The following is a 23,788-nucleotide window of genomic DNA, read 5'->3' as shown; positions in this document are numbered from 1 at the left end:
TATGAAAAAGCACATTCAATTGTACATTACACTATTGGAACAACAATGAATTTGAAATAATTAGAATAAGGACATTTACTTTGAAATTCACAAAAGTTGCTCTGATAATTAACATAAGAAACAATTTGTAGCTATTTCAGAGCGCAATAAATATTTATGGACTAACTGTAGTATACAATATTTTATATAATACTGTGTAAAAGCTGCAATACCTGTACTACGTGCCACTTAGTTTTCTGGGTAGAGTTTAAGGAGCAAGTCCATATAGTAATTTTAATTGCTTTTCAAGACACCTAGAGTACAGGAGGAGAGGTTTTTTTATTTTGTATTTTTAAGTGCATATACTGAAATAAAGTAACTGATCACTACCACCCAGTAGAACTGGCCATTGAAGTTACTATGATTGCAAGCTTGTGAAACAGCAAATTTTAAAATACTTTTTTCCATTTATCACTATTTGAACTCAGTATGTTCATGCATTCTCCCCCTCAAAAAAAAAAAAAAAAAAAAAAGCAAGCAAGCATATATGAAAACAGAATATATTGCAACAGTGTGTGAACATATCTAGAGAAACAATTATTTTCAAAAATCAAATCCTACAGAAAGTTTGTATATGTACTATTCCAGGATGTATTTTACCTTATTACAGAAGAGTAATGTGACAGTAGCCACTCCATCTCAGAACAACACAAAAGCATCAGCTGTTTGTACTCTGGTTGTCCAGAGATACATGTGGCTGCTAGCAACAAAACTTTACTCAGTCTTTTATGAGTCTCTCAATATGTCAGGTTTGTGTAGCTCACAAATACTAAAAAATGTTGTTACAGCTTGCTATTTGTACACAGTGCAAACTAAGATAAAACAGCTCCCTTCTGCCAGTTCAGTATGAAGACAAAAAATTCATAAACTACTGTACAGTAACTTTATTGGAAACTATTCATTTAATTTGTACTTAAATTATATCAATCCATAGTCCTTTAAAAATTTAAAAAAAAATTCACAAGGAAATGTTAAGAAAATTAAAGAATTGAAATTATTCCACCTTCTACAATATCAGTTCATAAGCTCAAAAAGGAAGCACATACTCTAGCATTTTCCAAATACTTAATTCAATACTTATTACACTCATTGATAAGTTATTCAGTGTGTTGATCTTTAGAATATTCAAAACAAAGGTGAATTCCATAGTTGCCTTTGGAGAGCTTTTCCCCAGCAGATCTAGGATTCTGGCCACCTATTGTATGTAAATTGTTATAAACAGTAGAACCTCAGAGTTACAAACTGACCAGTCAACCATGCACCTCATTTGGAACCGGAAGAAGTACACAATCAGGGAGCAGCAGAGACCCAACAACAAAAAAGGGCAAATACAGTACAGTACTGTGTTAAACGTAAACTGCTAAACAATAAAGGGAAAGCAACATTTTTCTTCTGTACAGTAAAATTTCAAAGCTGTATTCAGTCAATGTTTAGTTGTAAACTTTTGAAAGAACTATAACGTTTTGTTCAGTTATGAATGTTTCAGAGTTACGAACAACCTCTATTTGTGGGGGTTCGTAACTCTCAGGTTCTACTGTAGTTTTAACTGCACTGCATTTTTGCAAGATGCCTAAAAATACATTGGTGAACAAACAATGTTATTACAAAACAGACTAGCATTCCTCAGGAAGCTTTTTGTTTTAAAAACAAAATCTATCAATTATGAACAGTTGGTGTGCAAGTAATCCACTACATCTCTTTAAAAACATTAAGTCTGAAGCTTACACAGTAAAACTTGCCACAAGGACTTATAGATGTAAATGCTCTAAATGCTTCCAGAAATTATGCCTTGGTCCTGTGACTTCGATACACCAGACAAAACATGCCAAGAATTAATTATCTTTTAATAGTGACTATGGGTCCAATCCAGCTTCCATTAATGTCAACTGAAAGATTCCCATTGACCTAAACTGGGAGTTGCATATAGTCCTATGTCAAAGAGGAAACAAAGGGCTCAATCTCTGAAAAGAAGGCAAAGCAAACCTGCCTAGGCTGTTGGTCTTGTGGGGGAATTCACAGCGTAGGCAGGGAACTGTGCAGCCTGGAAATATCCTGGTCAGGAGGAAGAAGTGAGATGTGTCTCTCTCCATCCAGGACAGGTAATAGTTGAGGAACCAGAAGCCTAAAAGTGGGTGCCCTTGCTGGGCCACTGATGGGGAATACATGGCCAGTTGCCCTAAACTGTGACCTATAAAGTAGTAAAACTTAAATAGTCTACTTGGCTTTCATATCATTTACTCAGGAATCCAAGTACAAGTAAAAAATTTTGGCTAGATGCCATTAATACCCACGCAGGAAAACAAGTACTGAAACATGTTGGAGTTAAAAACATGGTTCTGTCCACTACGTCCTACAAATCTTAAAAACAAAAAGTAGTTTAGAAAACTTGTTATATGCTTTTTAATTCACAATTCGGTATTACAAAGAGAATCCTAATACAGTCACATTAACAACAAATTTTCACACTATGTATCATTTTTATAAACAGAGAACTATTTGTCTTCCAATATGCCAGGAGCTGCACCCAAATTCCTTCTACCAAAATATGATTCGTTCATTTAGGCTTAAATTTACACAATTAACTTAGCATTTCCTTGTTTGTCAATTTCTACAATGGAAAGTTCTTTCAGGATTTGTAGCCTGGAATTGGTGGCTTTCATATTCATCTTGTTCATCTGTGCAACACTCAATGCTGCTCTGCAAGACAAGAGTAAGACTATTCAGCAAAGTATTTACTGAAATCTGAAAAGACAGACCCCAAGTTCTTCTCATAAGTAATTTCTCAAAAATGTTGCTCAATATCTTAAGCCAGGTCTACAGCAGAAACTTTCCCTGAGATAGCAATGTCAGTTACATACATACATACAGGTAGGTATGTGGGAGTGGGGATAGAGGCTTTTTAACAATTTTATACTGGGAAAAACCCTAATGTAGCCACAGTTGTCGCAATGTAAAAAGTATTTTATAGGCATAGCTTATTTAGCTTGTCAAACTGGAATAAGGCATACTGGCAAAAGCATTTTTAACCAATAGGCTGCAAACCACACTAAGAGGTTTTACTGGTATAGCTATACCTGCAAATCTTTTCTAGCATAGTTTAGACCTGGCCTTAAATATCTAAGTTAAACAATTTATTTCTGTTGAACTTGCTGTTTAATTTTGCTATAATATTAGTAAAGATAATTGGTATTTTCATTTAACACAACCCTACTCAAATAAGGAGTATGGATGGGGAGGGGGGCGCGGAATATGATAACTCCAGACTTAGTTGCTGTTTGGTTTCAAAAAAGCCTACATTAAGTTATGATTTATCCAATAATCATACACTCTTTCAATTCTTACCTGTTCCCATTTGGAACAAAGTAGTTAAATAATTCCCTGTAAAAGCTGTTCAGGTCCACTAATTTAACAGTACTTCTGATAATCCTTGGTACGGCCATAAACATCTCCTTAGTCACGGGTTTGAACTGTGGTTCTAGTAAATTTAAAATAAAAATTACTAAAAAAATATACACAGATAAAAAGTTAGAGTTACTCTAAAATTTAGAAGTGCTCATGTAATACTGCCTACATAGAATATTAAACTGCTGCAACACCAAATTTATACAAGTTTTGCTCAGCACTGACATCGGAAAGCTGGAAGACTGGTGAAAGGCATATCTTCCCATGTATCAACTATAACACAGTTACATGAATACTGTTCTGAACATATTATTGGAAGCAGTAATCCTTGCTGAAAAGTGACATTTATTTACTGGCATGTTCATCACTATGCACATGCAATATCAAAACATGTAGAATGTAACTTTCCATTTAGTTTCAATCTCAGCAACACAATGCTTGCCAGCAGCAGATTCAAGAGTACCAATTCTTGTTAACCACCAAACCCTCCAGTACATCACAATTCTACGCAGTAATGTGCAGTTCTCACCATTTGAGTCATAGCATTCAGAGTGATGTGCTGAGCAAAATAGGTAATTTCTTTGATAATAAATCATGGAAGTGGAAGAAAAAAATTTTAATACACAAAATACAGATTTTTTTTTTAAATCAGTGAAGCATATCTTTCTAGCCTGGCAAGTTCCTGTAGGAACATCAAAGGAGTCCTAAAGATTATAGTTTTACCCACTTTAGATACCTCTGGTGGCCAGGCACCAAATGGCCTTCTCCCAGGCAAGAAAGAATAAACAGTGTTCCTCTCAGAACCCTTCAAGGACACTCTTAAATGGTCTTCCCCCCAGCCCCCCAGGCTTGCGTAACACCTTCAGAGTGCTAAGGCTCCTACTGGCCTGGGGCGAAAGTAGATATGTATGGAAACCTAATATAGGTCTATCAATTTGGTGTAACAAGAGGCTACCAAGAGATCACTGGGAAAAACCCTGTTACAAATAATCATGTCTGGACGAAGCAATATTATTCCCATATTAAGACTAACACTGTCTTTTTAAACTATAAGATAATTTCAGATTTAGGACCAGTTTCAGTCCTGGCATAACTCCCAATGAAGTAAACAGGAGTTGTACCTGGGGTTGAACTTGGCCCTTAGTTTCTTATATTAAAGTATATACTCTCCAATGAATGTCAAAAACTAGTTACTAACATCTGTGTTCATTTATTTTATAACTACAGTAAATTAACTGTTTACTTCAAGCACTAAGTTCTACAGACAGCTCAGACCAAAAACTTCACGGCCTGATCCTGTTTCCCCCAGAAATGAATGGGAGTTTTGCCATCAGTGGTAGTAGGAGCAAGAATGGGCCTTCATTTCTCAGCTGAAATTATTTACAAGGCCTTACTTTCAGAAACTGAAGCAGATTCATCCAACTATCCTTTGGTAATGATGATTATAATTAAGGATAAGAGAGATTGTAACAGAGGTCATGGAAGCCACAGATTCCATGACTTTCAGAGACCTCTGTGATATTTTCTGCTGCAGCCTCAGCCCTGGGGTGGTGAGGCCAGAGCTGTCAGCAGGCGGGGGCCCAGGAGCTTCGAGCTGCCACAGGTGGCAGGGTCCCTGGAGCTTTCAGTTGCCGTATTGGCAAGTACTGGAGCCCCCTCTGCAGCGGGGCTCAGGCTCTCATCTCCCCAGCAGGGCTTCGGCTTCAGTCATCCCCCATCAGTCCCCCTCCCTCACATCCATTGTTTTTAGTAAAACTCAGACAGGTCACAGGTTTCCATGAGTTTGTTTAGTGCCTGCAACCTGACCATTACTTATACTTATACTTAAAAATAACTGAGAAAATCTTAAGGTTAACTGTAATTGTGATATATATTAAAATATATCTTAAGTTCAATATTTAGGACATCAGTATGTATCTTCAGAGTATACTGACATTGTTAGTGTATTTCATTGTGGCCCTATATTATGAAATTTAAGGCAAGCATCCAAAAAATTCCATCTGTACATACATGTATAAAATGAATTATACATACACATGCACTTCATTGTGGGCATATTTTTTTTATGCTAACCTTGAATTTCACAATATATAGGTCCACAATGAAATACACTAAAAATGTCAATATAGTCTTAAGATACATATTGATGTCCTAAATCTTGAACTTGGTATGTTTGAGTATTTTACAATTAAGGTTATTTGGGTGTAGATCTACACACACACACACACACACACTTTTAGCAACCAGAACACAAATGAAGTGTTAATGCTCAGAAAAGGAAGCTGATATCTGTGAATCAGTAGAATGGGGTTATCAGCACTTACCCCCATTTGGAATAGGAACTGTAGACACTGAACACAGTGGCTAAAAATAAATAGAATATGACGTCAAGATTCATATATACTGTGCTACAATTGTAAAATAGTAGCTGTAGTTTTTAAAACATAGTTACCGATATAGAAATATGGTTGATTGTTGGCAATTAATTGCCAAGGAATTGATATGGTAGCATTCTTAAGCATTGAGTGTATGCTTCTTTGTGAGTTACCACCCTAGCTACTAGTCAGCATGCAGAAATCCTAGTGCCAAACAGGTAAGATAAGTCTAGGTTCCTCCTCTAAACCTAAACCATATTTGTTATAATGTAACAAAAACCCTGACTAACTCTTCGCTGATATTTGTTGTTTAAAACCATAAAAAGTCTTTGTTATGGTTGGTTTTATGGCAGAAATCCTGAGTTTCTGCCTAAAAGCGTTAGACCTCTTTAGTTTCATATTATATTCCATCAGCATTGTAATGTGGTTAAGTTAGTCTTAGCTAGTTTTCATATTACATTTAATATTTAACAGGAAATTAGAATAATTTTCCATATTTATAGGCATTTGACTGAAGTAATTATGCTCTTCACCCCCATCCGAAAGATTTAGTATCTATTATAATAACTGAATGAGCTGACAGAGCACTTGTGACAAGAAACTGACCAACCAGAACAGAATACTCTTCTGAATTCAAGGTACTGTTCATGTTTGTTTTGCACACTAGATGTGATCTAAAGCAGCATGATTTACCCATCCTCTGGTACTTTAAAAATATATGCTATCATATAAATACAAAGATGTCACCGTTTTCTTAGTAAATGGTAACAAGTTAAAGTTGCTTTTCCAAAACAAAATTTTCTTGAACAAAACCTTTCCAGGGAGGGTAGGGTGGGTGAATGACCAAACAAAACATTTGTGCAATAAACCAGAAAAGTCAAAAGTGATAAACTATTTCAGGTCAAACTCCTGAAAACTGCTAGTCAAGTGAGCAGTCTTAATTCACACAAATAGTCCCACTGACTTCACGGAGATTACTCAGGAGAAACGGGCTTGCAGAATCAAGCATGTAAAGCCACAATTACCTCTTCCAGTGGTGGATCTGTTCTTTTAACAGTTTTACATGCTAACTGTTGTGCTGCAGCCTGTTCTTCTTCAGACAGAGGTGAAAGCTAGGGGAAAAAAGAAACTGCTATTTTCACCACTTGCAGTGGGATTTTCAGAAGTACTCAGTTCGCTTAAATCTTTTCCCATTTAAAACTATGGTCAACTCTCATTAACTTCAATGCGAGAAGAGCTAGGGACTGAGTGTTTCTGAAAATCCCACCAGTAAACTCATGTTCAAACTCCAAATAAAATCTATTCATAATATTCTAGTGTTAGAACTATAGATTAACATCTGAAAAATAAGTATTCCATTTAAAAATTTTTCTAATCCCTTCTTTTAAATTGTTTCATCAGTCTCTGCTACAGTAAGTATAGAGATGGTTAAAAACAAATACACAAACTACTGGCTGAAAACTTGTTGCTTAATCCTCCTTGGCACAAGTAAGTGGCTTATGACTTTACCACTTCACTCCAGGACAGAAATCTGTACAATTATTCTCAACATGCTACTTGGCAGCTTAACAGTGGCACAAATAGAGAGGAAGGGTAACTATATTTTCTCCTCTGACTGTGAGGAAAACTGCCATTTTATAATAATGAGAAAACATAACTTTATATATAAATATAAAAGTAAGAGTCACAATGTTTGGTTAGGGACACTGTCAGATTAAATATAATATTTTGAGAGGCAGTGCCATCTAGTCAGTGTACTGAACACGGGACTGGGATCCAGGAATATCTTAGTGTAACATCCTCTGTTTGATCTTGGGCTTGCCACTTAACATCTCTAGGTCTAACCTTCCCTGTCTGTAAAGTAACAAGAAGAGGGTTTCTAAGGATTAAGTAGTCAATGTTTGCACAGCACTTAGAAACACAAGGAAACTTTTTAAAAATATGATAATGCTTATAAAAGCTTTACATTTTCTAACATCTGAGACTATTAAAAATAATTTTAGACTGTTCACAATTTATATCTACCTTCACTCAGACAGTGAAAATACATTACTCATTTTCAGTTTTCTTTACAGTCAGTTTCACTTTCTAACTGCCAGCTTTCAAGACAATAGATAACACTTGAAAGAGCAGTTTAAAAATTGGGATTTAATTCAGTGTCTGAGACATCAATTTCCATCAAATTATTCAGAGACATAGGGTATGATTCACCATTGTTACACTCCATCTTGAAATCAATGGAATTCCACCAGAATTACCTTGGATTACCACGATGGTGAATCAGATCTATGAGTTCAACAATGAGCTCAGTCCCAGAAACCTTAATTAATGTGAGTAGCCCCACTAACTTCAATAGGCTGCTCAAATGCAAAAGCATTTTTAGGATCGAATACAATATATTGAGCTGTTACTTCGGTAATGTGAAATATCAGATCTCGCAACAGAAAAGGAAGATTTTACACACACACACACACACACACACACACACACACACACCCCTAACCCCTGTTCCAGTAACCTTTTTGTACATAAATGTTTATTCTTGATTTCAAAGGAACTACTCCCATCCATAAGGTTACATGTGTGCATTTACAGGACTGGAGCCCATATTAGTAAACTGAAAACATTACCTCAAGATCAGCGTGTCGCTGTAGTGCCTGCACCATCTTCATAGTGTTTTCTAGAGTAGCATGAATACAGCTCATAGACTCTCTTTGCTCTTTGGAAATTTCTTCCAGCTGCGCACATAACATTTTATAACGTGACTTCACTACTGAGAGTTTCTCTAAGAGAGTCACTGGATTTTCCTACATCAAGATGAAAAGTACATTTAAACTAGCAAGACATTAGAAAGATGATCAATTTGGCTACACAAGACTAAACATAGATTAGATGTTCCCAAAGTATATGGCAACTAGAGCTGGTAAAAAAAGAATTGAAAGAGACACTTTATAGTGGAAGCACTTAACTACAATCAGTAACACATTATCCATAAAATGGCATCTTTCATGTTTTGGAAAGTCTTACTCCATCTACCCATGCCACATGATAACTTTTCATAGGCAAATATAAATAGTAATAAGCCACTAACTCTCTGGTTCCACAGAAGATAACAGTAGAATGCAGATCCTGTGTTTTGCTGCTTTCTTAATTTTTCTGAGTTAGAACGTGTAAGACACCTCTTGTAAAAATCAATGTTCTTTTTCACTGCATCTGAACATATTGGGTGGGTGAAGGAAGATATATAATTTTTTTGTGAAAGTAACGTATTATACTCCCCTTACCCTTTTTCTTTCTCCCACAAGCCCTGAGTCTAGTCATCATTTGTTGGCTGATCTATTACAAGGGTCATAGCAGAGGTGCGTCTTGAGGAGGGTGTTGAAGTTGACAGTGCCTGCTAACACTTCAGCTGACTTCTCAAAACACAAGTATGGAGCATTCCATTATACTAAGATGTGGTTATTTTGAAATAAATCTACATCAACTGTCTTGGTATGTCGCAAAAATAGAACAAAAACAATCAAGATGACCAGGAGGTTTATATATGTATATATATCTCCAATAAAACGTGTTGTATGATTAAAGAGAACTACCCATTTACAGTGAATTTGTGCAAGATACAACAAAATTTACAAATTTAATCTGAAAATAGTACCTCTGCTGATGGATTATCAGGAAGGTTTTTCAGTATTTCAAACTCCAATTTGTGTTGAATGTAATCCAGATCAGATTCTGCCTTCTGGAACTAAAACATTGAAGATCAACCACAATGTATTAAATAACAAAATCAGACAAAAAGCATAGTCATCTATCACGCTTTCCTGCACTAACAAAACAAAAACCCAACAACCCACCCCCACAAATCAAGATGTTTCAGTTTGAAAGACTGATGTACTATAAGCAAGGAGCTGTTCCTCCCACTTACTAATGTTAGTAGGTTATTCTAACCTTCTTATAAACACACCAAAGAGTAAACCTGCAAACTCTTTATAGTCAAAGTAATTAAAGGTAAGTAGCCTTAAAGCAATTTGCTAGATAAGAACTTGCCAGGCAATGAGAAGTAGTGACCAAGAAGGTCCTTGAAAAATTTACAGGAACAGACAGTCTGCAGCATTTTCTTGCATTATCTGATAATTGAGCTCACTGCTCTTTCACAGCGTAAGTGCTGCATATTATGCAGTAAGTCCCTGTTGCCAATATGTAGTTTAGACAAAGGAAAATAGCAACCCAGAATTGAGAGGGTAAATTAAAAAACTTTTACATCAGTCAAACCAGGGTAACATTCTGTGACCTGTCATAAGGACAGGCATTCATCTGTGGCAATCTCTCTTTGGGTACACTCTACCACATGCATAGTGCAGCATGCTACATGCTGTATTATACCATTTAGAACTCATTGAAAGAATTTTTTTCCAAAACATTCTCTAAGAACAAGTCAGCTGTAATCAATATTACTTATCTGTAATTTGAGTTTAAGGAAGGCCCATTTCCTCCATAAAACTGGAGGAGACCTAAAAAGGACAAATGTACTTTTAAACATCAAATTACTTTCTTTACTCCTAGTTTTTACTTCCACAATTAGGACCAACTGCTCTTGCAATTACTTCTGGGAAGTAGCCAGTAGTGCACGAACATCCTCAATAAACAGGGAAGGGAAGGAGGAGGAAAATAGAAAAACTGAACCAGAATCAGCTACATTATCCAGAGAAACCGATAGATAGATAGATAGATAGATAGATAGGTCTTCAGTTTTATTGTAATGCATGGAATTTAAAGCTAACTGAAGGGCTTTGCATTAAAAGAACTGCAAGCAGGGAAAGAACATCTTATAACATTTGATCAACAAGAATACAGAGATCGTTCTGCTTATGTCTTTCTGCTTACAAAGCCAGAGAACAGAATTTCCTTTCAGTTGCTCCTGATTAGGAAAATATGAAATCAGGATTGCTTAGATTTATATTTAGTTTTGTTCAAAGTAGATTTTGACTCCTGACTACAGATGGTATATTAAGTTGTTATTCCAACCTGTATGAGGACTCTGGGATACAATAAACGAACAAACAAATCATAAGGTGGTTTGACAACCACCTTGTTTGGAAGAAACTGCAGATAAAACCCTTTGATAAAGAGAGCTACTACATTAATATAACCCTAATGGACACAATGGCCAGTGTGAAAGAGATCTGAGATTATGAAAATATGGCGATTTTTCCACTGCAGATTTAAAAGGTGCCTTTGTTAGAAATACCCCATTTAGGCTCCATTATATGGCCACAGATTTCTGAAAGGGGAATCCTGAGAAAATGCTAAGTGGAAACAAGAGATATGGGGATTCAAAAGAAAACTGAAGGAACTAAGTGCACTGTACTTGATGTGGACCATTTGGAGTGAAATCCTGACACTAGTGAAGTCAAAGGGAGTTTTTCCATTAACTTCAATGGTGCCAGGATAACTCTTGGACTTACTGAATAATTCTCATAAGTGCTGAGCCTGAATTTTCTGAAAGAAGTCTTTCTATAACACACTTCTGAGATCAGTGGATGTGGGCTGAATACCCAGAAGCAGTGACCAGAGTTCCAGATACTGAAACAAATAGTATATACACACAGGTATTCACTCATACAGTAGGCCTACAGTAGTTTATTGTTGACTTTGCTTTTCTGACACAGTAGGTTTTGAAGGATCTAGGGAAGATTTTTCTCTCAGAGAACTTACTTTATTGGATATCACAACTACTGTCAGAGGAAAGTAGTTACGTTCCAAACAATGTCAGAGAAAATAGTTTTCAATTCTGACTAAAGTCAGAGAAATGACTAAAGTCATTGAGATGTTGATATTCCAGGAATTTAAAATTAAGATACGATGGATGTTCATGGGTTGGTAACTTCTCCCCCAATAATACTGTTTGTATAAGCACAGTTCCCTGGCTTCTTAGATTATTTTGGTGAAGTTAGAGGTTTAGATGTTATGATAGAACAAGGGCTTTCTGTACTCTTCTAAAAATTATATTTAATAATGAAATATGAAAGAAAGGCTGCTATTCCCTATCATTTTCACAGAACCTTTCAAAGCTCCAAGAATTTCTTATAACTAAAAACCCATTGCAATTCTCCCATTAAATTCACGGAAACTGTTAAAAGTATTAACTTCAGCTGAAATTTCTAACTGTTTACATTATGTACTGACAAGGTCCATTGTAAACTTCTTTTGATTTTTAAACACATTTTGTATGTTATTGTCAGTTCAGCAGCCTTTGTGGGTTAGCATTCATTATATGTAGACAGCAATCACAAGAGCTTTTCTGTAACTTTCTGTTCTTTAAAGGAAATATAATGCACAAAGTGATCCACCTTTAACTGACATCTTATTATGCAGAGCTTTCTTTGAATGACTGAATGTTATGACAAATTTAATAAATATTTTAAGTGTATAAAGGATAGGTTTTCATAGGATGACTTATTTCATAGAGACTTATACACAGCTGCCACAGATATTAGTGAGACTTGACAGTAGCTAAGTCCACACATCTAGCTTGAAATGTTACCCTATATTGTCTACAATTTCGAATGAGTACAAATATTGTAGAAAAAGAAAATGGCAATCAAAATATTGTATTAGCAGAAACAGGCAGGTAACATCCAACATCTGCTGGTAGGATAGTTGTGTTGTCACAGTGAGTAACCACACTGAAATAATTTTCTAGGCTACTATCAGATACCCTGATGAGCTAGAAACATTTTATTCAAGTAGAATCTCCACTTCTCCTTATTCTCCCTTTATCTAACCCAATCCACATACCTACTCTTCCCTTCCTCCTGCTCTTGTCTTTGTACAGTCTTTCACAATTATCTGAATAGCCCACTGTGTGGAACCATCAATTTCTTATTACACCAAACACACACCTTTTCTTAATTAAGATCTCTCAAGGTGAAGTTCTTCTGTGGAGCTTTAAAATGATAATCTAAAGTGTGAAATTATATCAAAAAAAAAAAAAAGCAAAGAAAACACCTTTCAGAAACTGGACCTTGCCTGATCCATTCATGTATTAGGCACCTGAATTTTATTGTGTTATGCAAACAGTAAATCCTTTGTGAAAGACGCTGTCTTCTATGCATGATACAGCCTGTTATTTGTACTTGTAAATTTGACACTCTTTTAAAAAGTTACATTTTAGTATTAAATGTATATAGGACAGAAGTGCCACAACAGAACTAGCACATCCATAAAGAAACATCTGTACCTACGGCTTGTCTACACTTACAGCACTGCAGCAACACAGCTGTGTCACAGTTGCACTTAGCAAAGACACTATCTACGCCACCTCTCCACCTCGAGAGGGGGTAGCAATGTTGACAGGAGTAGCCCTCTCATTGATCTAGCGCAGTCTACACCAAAGGTTAGGTCAGTAAAACTACGTTGCTCAGGGGTAAGGCTTTCCACACCCCCTGAGCGACGTAGTTTATTATACCAACAAAAGTTTGTAGTGTAGACCAGGACTTGATAATGTAACTGCATTTAAGAGTCAGTTACTGCTGCTTCAATCTAAAATATGCTATTACATGAGTTTGTTACAAGGACATTAAGGGCTGAATCCAGCTCTTCTATTTAAAAAAAAAAAAAAAAAAAAAAAAAAAAAAGAGTGTAAGATTGTTACTTGAGTAAGCCAATACAAGAAGTATTTCATACAATAACATTGCTAGTTTTATCAGTTGCTTAGAGACTAAATATTTGGTATCTGACATTCAAATGTAAGACTTTACTAATGAAACAAAAAAATGTTTTTTCTTTCTAGTTAAAGGTGTAACATCTTCTCCATCAATTTCTACAGCTCTCTCAGTCTGGTCACTGTCCTTTCTCAGTACTAAAAAACTATTAGCAATAATGTGTAAATAGCTGTGAGTAGAGACTATCAATGACATTTCAGGATCTGGTTATATCAGAGATTTTATTTTTGATTATACTAAGAATGTGTCCTCTTGTTTGATCAAGATATTCACAACAAATTTAATTATTCCCTGATAAATCAGACAGATTAGTGGATAATCAAACTGATGACATCACCAACATGTTTCACGCAATTCTTTTCTTGGGATAAATGAGCCACTAGGGAATTGGATAATTGCCTTGTGAAATAGGCGATAAGATTATTGCTTAATTAACTGTCATCTTCCATTTTAATGTCTATTAGGAATTTCTGGTTTACAGAAAGGCAGTGTGCCCAGTTCACAAAACTAACACTATGACTTTCTTCATATAATAATTTGGGATTATAGTTGAGAGAGGGACTGTTTTGAACGCAAGATAAATATTTATAGAATTAATTTAACTCAATGTGGTTTTCACTGTTTAAACTGACCTCTAACTCGATAGCAATAATTACAGTATAACTTAAACTGTTTGAAATGACCAAAAAATGTGTGATGCACTAATGCAACCTAACTTCTAATGACTTCAATGGATTTTGGATCAGGCCCACATTTAGGTAGTTAAATATATCCAATTATCTTATATTGATAGAAGATGGTTCCACACAAAATAATGGAAATCACAAGATCTTTGCCCATTAAGACTTATGTCTATATACACACACAATTTCTTGAAAATTAGAAATCCTTTAACAATACTCTTCTTAAATAGTTTAAAACTAAACAAACCACAATGCGTGACAAAGCTCCTCCTGCTATCTCAGATTTATGGCACGATAAACAAGCCACTTTAACTTCTTTCTTCTGATTTACGTCCATCAGACCCTTTTGGTGAATGATGCAGACTTGCAATACAGAATTAGCCAAAAGTTGTAATAACACATAAGAACCACTCTCTCCTTTAGAGGCACTTCCCTTCATCTGCACTCATTTATCCAAACATTTGTTACTATTTAACATTTATCATTTTTATTTAGCTAATATTATTCCAGGAAGGACTACACTATTGCACAGATTACATGGAATGTCATGATCTGTACCCACCAGGCTCAAATGTCTCCAACGTCCTTTTCTACAAAAAGAATCAAAATTAATATTAAATATTTTCTAACCACACAGCAACAGTAAGTGGGGGAACACCATGGTGCGTGATCGGAGATCACTTAAGTTACTAAACTGTTTTGGGATTACTTTAATAAGAGAATCAAAAAGTCCAATATTTAAAACTCAATCACCAGTAGAAAAAAAAAATCCTCATTATTAGCTTTACTATTACACTTATTTAAAAAAAAAAAACAGAACAGCCAACAAACAAAAATATAAGACACTTAAGAAACACTAAAAGTTATGTATTCCATCAACAATTAACTTCCTTGAAAGGTTCCTTTTGCTCCAGAAGGGAGACTGAGAAGACACAAAAATAAAACACTGAAACAATTCTATGAACCCCATAACTTCACACCAACATTCTCAAAATACAGTTTTCAATTTCAAAAGTACACAAATCAATTGCTATGTAGCATACAAGTGGTAAACCTATCTGACAACCACATCCTAAATTGATCTAATGAGAAGGTGCTGGTCTGTATTAATAAGAATTTTGAAAAAAAATATTCCAGTCTAATAAAACACCTGCTAAATATTTCAAAATATTAATGGGGGCAAAAAAAACCAAGATTAAATTTTAAAAAACCCACAATTTATTCTTCTGAGCACAGTCAATTTTTAAAAAGTCAAATATACACAAATGGTATGTCTAGGACAAAAAACTCACAATAATCATAATACTTAGCTCTTGTTTCCATAACAAATATTAAAGTTCATATTGATAGTAAACTACACCAGCTGATTATTTAAGTAGCTTAAAATTAAAAATGCATTACAGTTTAAAGAAAAACATGAAACAAATGTTACAAAATAGGTGTTATCTTTGAACAACACACAGAACCTATTGAACTTTGATATTAGTTTTTCTAGTTGTCCCAACAAGCCAATACATTTACATTATTATAATATTAGTACCTGGATTATTTACAATTGCATTCCTTATGTCACTATTTTTTGCAATATTAAATTATAGTTCAGATTTCAAGGTATTTCCTTACTGATGTTGTCCTGTGTTTCTAACAGAACTCAAAATTAACATAACTCACATTATTTCTTTATAGCTTTAAAAATTCCAGTAAGGACAATGATATCCTTACAGACATCTTTCAATTACAAGTTAGCAACAGATTGTGTAATCAGGAATTTATGTGTATGTAACCTTGAAAATACAGATTACAGAAACATTAAATCAAATAATATAGGCTCATTTGTCATTTACAGTCACTAAAATGGGTTTCTTAAATTGAACAAATGAAGATGACAGGAAAAATACACACAGAGTGAATGGTTTTACTATGAGTAGATGCGGATGTATTTTTCGTATGTGCTTTCCTAAGATTCCCATCAACATCAATAGGCTTTGGAGCGGGCCCCAAGTCAATGGGAATTTTGCCACTGACTTGTTTGGGAGCAGGGTATATTCAAAGCGTATATACTTTTAATTTGGAGATTCACCTTTCAGCATACTGAAAACTTTTACTCTCTTCAACAGATACTTCTTTTGGCTAACTTTGGCATAGTAGTTAAAACACAGGACAGATGTGGAAGAGTTTAAGAAGTCCTCCAATTATAGGAACAAAAAGAAAACACTTCTTAAACCTATTAATACAATAATTTACCATTTGACTTTGACAAAACTGCTCCTGAGGTCCAATCCTAAAAGTTACATTAGTCATAAAAATATACAGTAAACTACTTTTTAATTACACTCTATTATTTAAAAACCTTCATAAGGATTTTAAAATCTGTCCTAGTAATTCTGTCATCCTCTGTGGGAGAAAGTTTATATTATTGGTTTCTAATGACAGGCCATCAAAATAGTGGGGTTTTTTGTTTACTTCTTTATCTGCACCCACATAATCTCAGAATGAAGATAACAGCAATGCAGATTACTGTGACTGATGTTACTGATCTAAGACGACTCAGTTTCCAATATAATACTGTTTAAATATGTTTGAAGGAAGGAATAGAATCACAGAATATCAGGGTTGGAAGGGTCCTCAGGAGGTCATCTAGTCCAACCCCCTGCTCAAAGCAGGACCAATCTCCAGATAGATTTTTGCCCCAGATCCCTAAGTGGCCCCCTGAAGGATTGAACTCACAACCCTGAGTTAAGCAGGCCAACACTCAAACCATGGGGCTATCCCTCCCCCTGCTGACCAGCTGTCCTGATTTTATAGATTTTTATAGTCCCAATTTTTGAGACTTTTTCTTACATAGGTTCCTATTATCCCTCACCCCATGCCCCAATTTTTCACATTTCCTGTCTGGTCACCCTGGCTTATAAATGTGTGTGTGTCTTTACAAAGTACAAAGCACAGTTCATAAGAATATAAAGCATGTTAAGCAAGGCCGAATTTGAGATTTACAGACCGACAGTGAACCATTAACTGCAGGTTACTTGTATAATTGAGAAAGTTTAATTTTAATGTGCTATTGCTTGTCTATCATGTAACTAATATTATAATTAAATATCATAGCTTGTTTTCTAGAAATAGATCTACATACATTTAAGAAATTATGCCCATTATAAAAAACTTCCCGGAACAGCTTAGATGTATCTGAGATACACCCCTCCCATCTGCCACTTGTTTCTTATTTTATGAAAATATAAGAAATATCTGTTTCAGCAAATGCATCTTTTAAACTTCTATAGTGATTTGATCTTTAATCTCCATTCAAGTTTTTTTTTTTTTTAGAATCTACAGATACACCATTTTCTAAATCTAAGAATAGTAAAATACAATTTAATTTCAGTGTTAAAAATCTCACCATATTGTTATAGATTTGGAATCTTTGCACAATGAATATTTTACAACAATGAGAAAAATGTAAATTTATTAAATGCAGATTTACTCACAGGCTTTGAAGAAACTGTTAGAAGCTGCAGGGCAAGAATCAAGGTATATTATATGCTGTGTACTCTGCTTTCAGATGCTTTGACAATACTATTGCACTGCTAGCTGTAAAGTACAGTAGTGCAATAAAGTCAGAGCATTCGTTAGCAGCAAGACATAGGAAAGGTAAGTGGAAATAATTTGTAATGAAAAGAATAACCTACATCAGGTGTATTTTGAACAAAAGCAATGTATTTATTTAGTAGGCTGACACTTTTTGAAACAAGGAAACCAGAATCCCGAACATCTAGTCAACACCATCTATATATACGCTTTAAGTGAAAATAAGTTGGTGTCAGATGCTGGCATCTTGTGGGTTATGGAAATCTGGCTAAGGTTAATGTTCATCAGGCCTACTAGACACATGCAGGACTTGGAAATTGTTAACAAGTTATGGAATGTCTGGATTCTCTTGACCAAGAGAAAATGATAAAAAACACCAAAAATCTGTTGTGAATTGGGTTAAGAACATTTTGCTGCTGCTGCTCTTGCCTGACAATCACATTTCCAAATACATCTCTCTTTCATGTGTGTTATGCAGCTGAACAAAATAATGAGATGCCATAGGACAGAGGTTCTCCAACTGTGGTCCAGGGACTACTGGTAATCCAGGGAACACTTTCAGGCCACATGAAATTATTTGTTCTTATTCCCAGCTGTTAAATTACTTTAAATGTTTTAAGTTTATTTTAGTTTCCTAATATTTTTCTAGCAAATGCTGTGATTACTGGAGCAATGATACATGACCACAAATGGGAGCAGGGGCAACAGAATTGTGAATTAGGGGAGAGATGTCCAAAAGACAGATTCTTTATTAAAATCTGGTCTACAATATGAAACCTTCAGAACCTCTAGTGCTAGATAATTCCATCGGCCATCTCCACCTGTACATTCTAAAATCCTTAACAGCAAAACTCAGACAAATGGAGGAACTGAGTGAAGGTGCATTAAATCACCATGGCTGCAACCTGAGCCAAGTCCACATCAATGATATCATCTGCACTGTTTTCCTAGGGAAACTAGTAAGATGTTCCCTTTCTTGCATGTGGAACATATTTCTTGGGCCATGATCATAGTTTTGATAAAGACAGCACATGTGAAAAATGAGTAAGTGGCAATCCTACTTTATTGTTATTGTAGCACAGTCTTCCATTCTGAAGAGACAAATACACTGACCTATAAATTGTGATTCCATTAAACAAAACAAAAAAAATCCACACACACAAAAATTACTAACGTTGACAGTATCACTGGCCAATGCCCTTTTAACATTGCACTGCTTTTTGTGCATGATCACTAGTAGTACAACATAAAAAGGGTACTGGACAGATAACACTCACTAGGAAGTAAAAGGTAGGTCCAACATACTAAAAATACAATGAAATAAATGGAACAAGACTGCTCTCAAACAAGCATTTTATGATTAATCTAGCAATTCTGTTTTTACAGTAAGGAACACACTGAAATGTTGCATACTTGAATGTATTTTCCTCAGACCATTATGCTACCTCCAACATTTGAAGGTCTGAGACTTAAAAGTAAATAATACTTACTATAAAACCACCATTTCTTTAATCATAATTCACCACCCCGTATTGTACAGTACTCTCAATAGGGCTTGATCCAATGCCCACTGAAGTTCGTAGAAAGTCTTCTATTGATTTCAATGGGCATTGGATCGAGCCTCAGCTTGGGTGCATATCTCCTTCTGAAATGCAACAAGTCTTAAAAAACACAAAATAATAATAAAAAAAGAGTAGGTTTATGCTTTTTTTACATCATGAATTTTACCACATTATGGATTCTCTGACTCACTCCTCTCTTATTGTAATTTGGTCATTTGTCTTTCAAATGTATGCAGACTTGCTTTTGAGCCACATGGGGTTATTCACTATTATCATTCAAATTGCTATTAAAAAAATTAGTTCTTTTAAAGTTTTCCTACAAAACAACTATAGTCTATCCTCACTTCCTCCAGGGACTAAAAGCTTTTCATGAAGTAGATACCAGAACTGGGGAAGTTAGAAGTACTATTTTATCACACTAATATGGAAAGAGCGGATGACTTCATAGAAAATACAGGAAGAACAAACAAGGCAAAGAATAAACACGACACACAGCTGCAATAGCAGGGACAGTTACCAAGACACAAATTCCCATTAATTTAAATAATTTAATGCTTTCAGAGAGAGATAGACACACACACTCTCTTTCGAAAACCTAACTAAGCTTGTGTGCAAGAAAGTAAAACAGAAGTAAAATGGTAACATCTTGTGTATTAAAAAAAGAGAGAGAGAGAGAATACAACTAAAAATTCAAGATGGCTCTGCATTGTGTCACTCATGGTCCTTCCTAATGGCAGAAGGCAGCTGGACATGTCTCCCTTTGGAGCAAGTTAACAGTACCCCCAAGATCAAACAGAAGAATGCAAGACGGCCGTTGCCAATATAGGAGCAAAGGAACAAGAATAGTCTTAAACATTGGTAGCATAAGGTAGAGTACATTTATATATGAGATTTGGTCCAAACCAATTCTAATGCAATAATCATAGAATATCAGGGTTGGAAGGGACCTCAGGAGGTCATCTAGTCCAACCTCCTGCTCAAAGCAGGACCCAATCCCCAGACAGATTTTTACCCGTTCCCTAAATGGAACCCCTCAATGATTGAACTCACAATCCTGGGTTTAAGCAGGCCAATGCTCAAACCACTGAGCAATCCCTCCCCCCGAGTCAAGATGTCTACTTGGAAAGTAGGTCATAAAAACATTGGTTGGTATCCTAGCTGCAATTAAGTCAATGGCAAGACTCCTATTGACTTTAAAGGGGCCTTGATATCACTCACTATTCCTGCACAGTAATTTCTTTGATTATTTTTGTTGCAATTATTTGTGTGTCCTGAAGCAAAAATCGTGAACCATCAGATTCTAAAAAGTGAGCTTAAAATGTGAGTATTTGTAATACTGACACAGAATTTGGCATTCGACATATTGATAGTTTCTAGGCAGTTTTTCACAATAAAAATAGTTTTAAATTTAAAATTAGGACAAGTTTAAAAAGAAAAAAAGCAACAGAAGAGACAGGTAGATCTCAAAACAAATTGACTGTATGGACATTACTACCAGTTTTACATTTAAAATAAAAAATTGTTCTTCAGAGATTTGAGAAGAATTTAAACATGTCATTCAAGTCAAACACAGTATAGTATTACCACTCCAAACATTATTTGAATGTGATGACATCACTTTAGTAGATACTGGATACAGGAAGCTATAAAAGTATAATTTACCAGATTCCAAAGTATGGCTTGGATTTAAAAAAAACAAACAAACCCAAAACACACACAACAGCTTAACACAAAGCATGCATCTTTCAATATACTGTGAAATTGAGATTTACATAGTGTACATATTTAATGCAGTGACCTTTTAACTCTGGAACATTAGATTCAGATATTTTCTAATAATGTGATACAAAGAATGTTATTTTTTTCCTAAATTGTAACCTGGTGTCATAAACCACTACATAAGTTACAGCACTACTCAGAAGAGCCATTGGACTGGAATAGGAAGGTAATGCGAGTCACTTGAGATGACAGAGGCACATTAGAAGAACAAGCTTATGCTTTTGGCTGAATGCCTTCTAAGTTGTTTATCTTCAGACAAAATGCTTCATTTGCATACTGCTGTTAACATATTAAAGAAATTACATTGGAAGTGGAAGTTCAAAAATGTGAATGGAAGGGATAGTTAGGTAACCGAAAAAAATCATTAAATGAAATACAAGGGGCTAGGAAGTGCTTTAATTTGGTGCTTAGGAAAGTGAAGGGCTTAAAAGCACTGACTAGATTCAGGGATAGAGTGGACATAAAACATGAACACTTTCCCACAAAGCTCTGCCATTGTACCTCCTAGTTGTGAGTTTCTCGTCAGAAGCTTGTTATAGTGATTTTTAAATGTATAAATAAGGACCAGGAGAACACCAAACTCATTTTCACTTTCCACCTAATGAGTACTAACCTACTGCAATTGCTAACTTTCTGTATTCAATAACCTAGGTGTGTTCCCTGTGGGGCTATTGCTGGTCTATTAGATGGGTTACCAAAACAAGTAGCATTATTGAGACAAATGGGTAATTGGAAGTTTGTGAGAAATACAACAAGAAAACAATATAGAGATAATTTTGCAGAATCACATTTTATTGTGTGTAATTCTCATATAAAAGCCTATAAAATATATGTTTATGGCACAATGTAAGAATTAATATCCATAATAAATTAGAATGCACAGACCATTCCCAAACGTCTCCAAGCCTGTTAAACAAAATTGTAAATAGACAAATACGTACCTATAATAATCCCAATAACTACTGAAATAAATCAACATAAAAACTCCAGAAACAAAAAAAAGTAGCTTAACACTTGAACTACCTCCTGAAGGATGCAACAGAAGGGCTCTGGTGCATATGAAGAGGAAATCCTTTCTAGGGCCTAACTGCACTATGAAAGCGACTTGTGGTCAGCTATTTAACATGACTGGAGATAGGAAAAAAGGAAACGAGCATCCTGCCTGGGGGGACTGGAGACCTATGGACTGGGAGGGCTGAAGTGAGTCCACTTCCCCCACTAAGCTGAGCACCAAATACCAGTCTAAGTAAGGCACCTGATTTCTGTGTTAGACTGAAAAGTCCTATGAAAGACTTCCATCAGCATAGTCAGTGGGGTATAGACTAGCCAACAGGAGTTCTGCCCCCACAAGATTTTTGGGAACTAGAATGTCCCACACAAGTTTTGACCACTCATCCTTCAAAGTAAGCGAAAACAGACCGGCCCAAGCGAGCCTTTCCCACTCTCAACCAGATGAGAGCATAGATCAGTTTCAGCACAGCTCTGCCTTCCTTCCCCCATACAAGAGGGGCCCTGTATGAAAGAAGAAGTGGCCTTGATGAGGTCCGCTCCAGTTTCCCCCCAGTCCACCTCCAAGATAAATATGAGAATGGATCCATCCTGGGGAGTTCTGCTCCATCACCACCCCACCGGGATGAGAGGCAAATGGACCACCCAGAAAACTTGTACACCCACCCCACTGCTTCCAAGGAGAGAGAAAAATGGACGGGCCCGAATGAACTCTGCTGCTCCACCCCCACCCCCACCCCCACCACGCAGGAGAACAGACCGGAGCGGCCAACGTCAGCTCCACATGCTCCTGGGCTGGAAGTTCCATGCCCCCCCCCAGAGAATGGGCCAGTCCAGGCAACCTCTGCTCCACCTCCCACTCCCCAGCCTGAGAGGAATATGGACCGACCCAGGCGAGCGCCGCTCCACAACCCTCCCCCCCCGCCACACACACACTCTCGAACGGGGAGAGGTGGATGGAGCTGCCCATGAGCTCTGCCTAGTCCCCTCCCTAGGGGGAGAACAAAATGAACAGACCCAGACGAATCCATCCTCCCCTCTACCCTCGAAAGAAGAATGGGCCGGTCCTGTGCCTCCCGCTTCAATCCCCAGTTACCCCTATGAGTCTAGATAAGGACGGTCCCCTTGACCCGTCTAGCCCACAGCCTGCGCCAGCGCCCGCTTACCTCCAGCCTCGCCCCCCAGACACGGGCCCACTACCTCGTACCTGCCAGCCCCGCTCTCGGCCTGGTCCCCCGCCCCTTGAACTCACCATGGTCTCAAGCCTGGTAACCGCCGTCTCCATGTTGAATAGTTGACATTCCTCAGGCAGCGGCGGAGATATAGCCACCCCCTCTTTCACAGGATGGGAAAGCCGGGGGTCGCCATTGGGCAGCTGTCACTCACTGATTAATTGGGATTGGCCGTCTGCTGACACAGACCCGCGCCCATTGGACGGGGAAGGACGTAAACCCTGTTTATGACACGGATGCGGCCGTTGGTTGGGAGAAAAACTGCACCATGTGATTGGTTAGGAAAGGAGAGCCGCGAATTATGACTGGCTGAGAGTGAATTCCAATTATGATTGGTTGATATTGAAGCTCTACTATATAATTGGTAAAAGGGTTACCCCTGTTTTCTGATTGGTCTAT

The 23,788-nt window shown here is 36.5% G+C and overlaps 1 protein-coding gene across 2 annotated transcripts; it reads right to left on the bottom strand.

The window, feature by feature from the left end:
• Nucleotides 1-525: 525 nt before the first annotated feature.
• Nucleotides 526-23,549, bottom strand: SKA2 (spindle and kinetochore associated complex subunit 2). Of its 2 annotated transcripts, XM_050928843.1 has the most exons (8): nt 23,410-23,549; nt 22,569-22,661; nt 9,472-9,561; nt 8,447-8,623; nt 6,842-6,928; nt 5,766-5,805; nt 3,382-3,514; nt 526-2,736 (listed from the first exon to the last, which is right to left on the bottom strand). In XM_050928843.1, the coding sequence occupies exons 1-8, from the start codon at nt 23,440-23,442 to the stop codon at nt 2,610-2,612; spliced, it is 780 nt and encodes a 259-aa protein (XP_050784800.1). In that variant the 5' UTR covers nt 23,443-23,549; the 3' UTR covers nt 526-2,609. The 2 variants fall into 2 exon arrangements, with proteins under 2 accessions (XP_050784800.1, XP_050784801.1); XM_050928844.1 differs by lacking the exon at nt 22,569-22,661 and having other exon boundaries at nt 23,410-23,547.
• Nucleotides 23,550-23,788: the final 239 nt, after the last annotated feature.

The sequence above is a fragment of the Gopherus flavomarginatus genome, chromosome 19 (assembly GCF_025201925.1).
Source record: "Gopherus flavomarginatus isolate rGopFla2 chromosome 19, rGopFla2.mat.asm, whole genome shotgun sequence".
Lineage (NCBI taxonomy): Eukaryota > Metazoa > Chordata > Testudines > Testudinidae > Gopherus > Gopherus flavomarginatus.
Note: the sequence above shows the minus strand (reverse complement) of the source record. Positions and strands in the feature narration are given on the sequence as shown.

Bases quoted from the DNA above. Each gene is read 5' to 3' on its own strand.
- SKA2 (XM_050928843.1), bottom strand. From the start codon at position 23,442: ATGGAGACGGCGGTTACCAGGCTTGAGACCATG. The intron at 22,662-23,409 runs GTGAGTTCAAGG...TCTTTCATACAG, and splicing joins TTACCAGGCTTGAGACCATG to GGCCCCTCTTGTATGGGGGA. The intron at 8,624-9,471 runs GTACTATTTTCA...ATCTTGATGTAG, and splicing joins CTGATAATCCATCAGCAGAG to GAAAATCCAGTGACTCTCTT.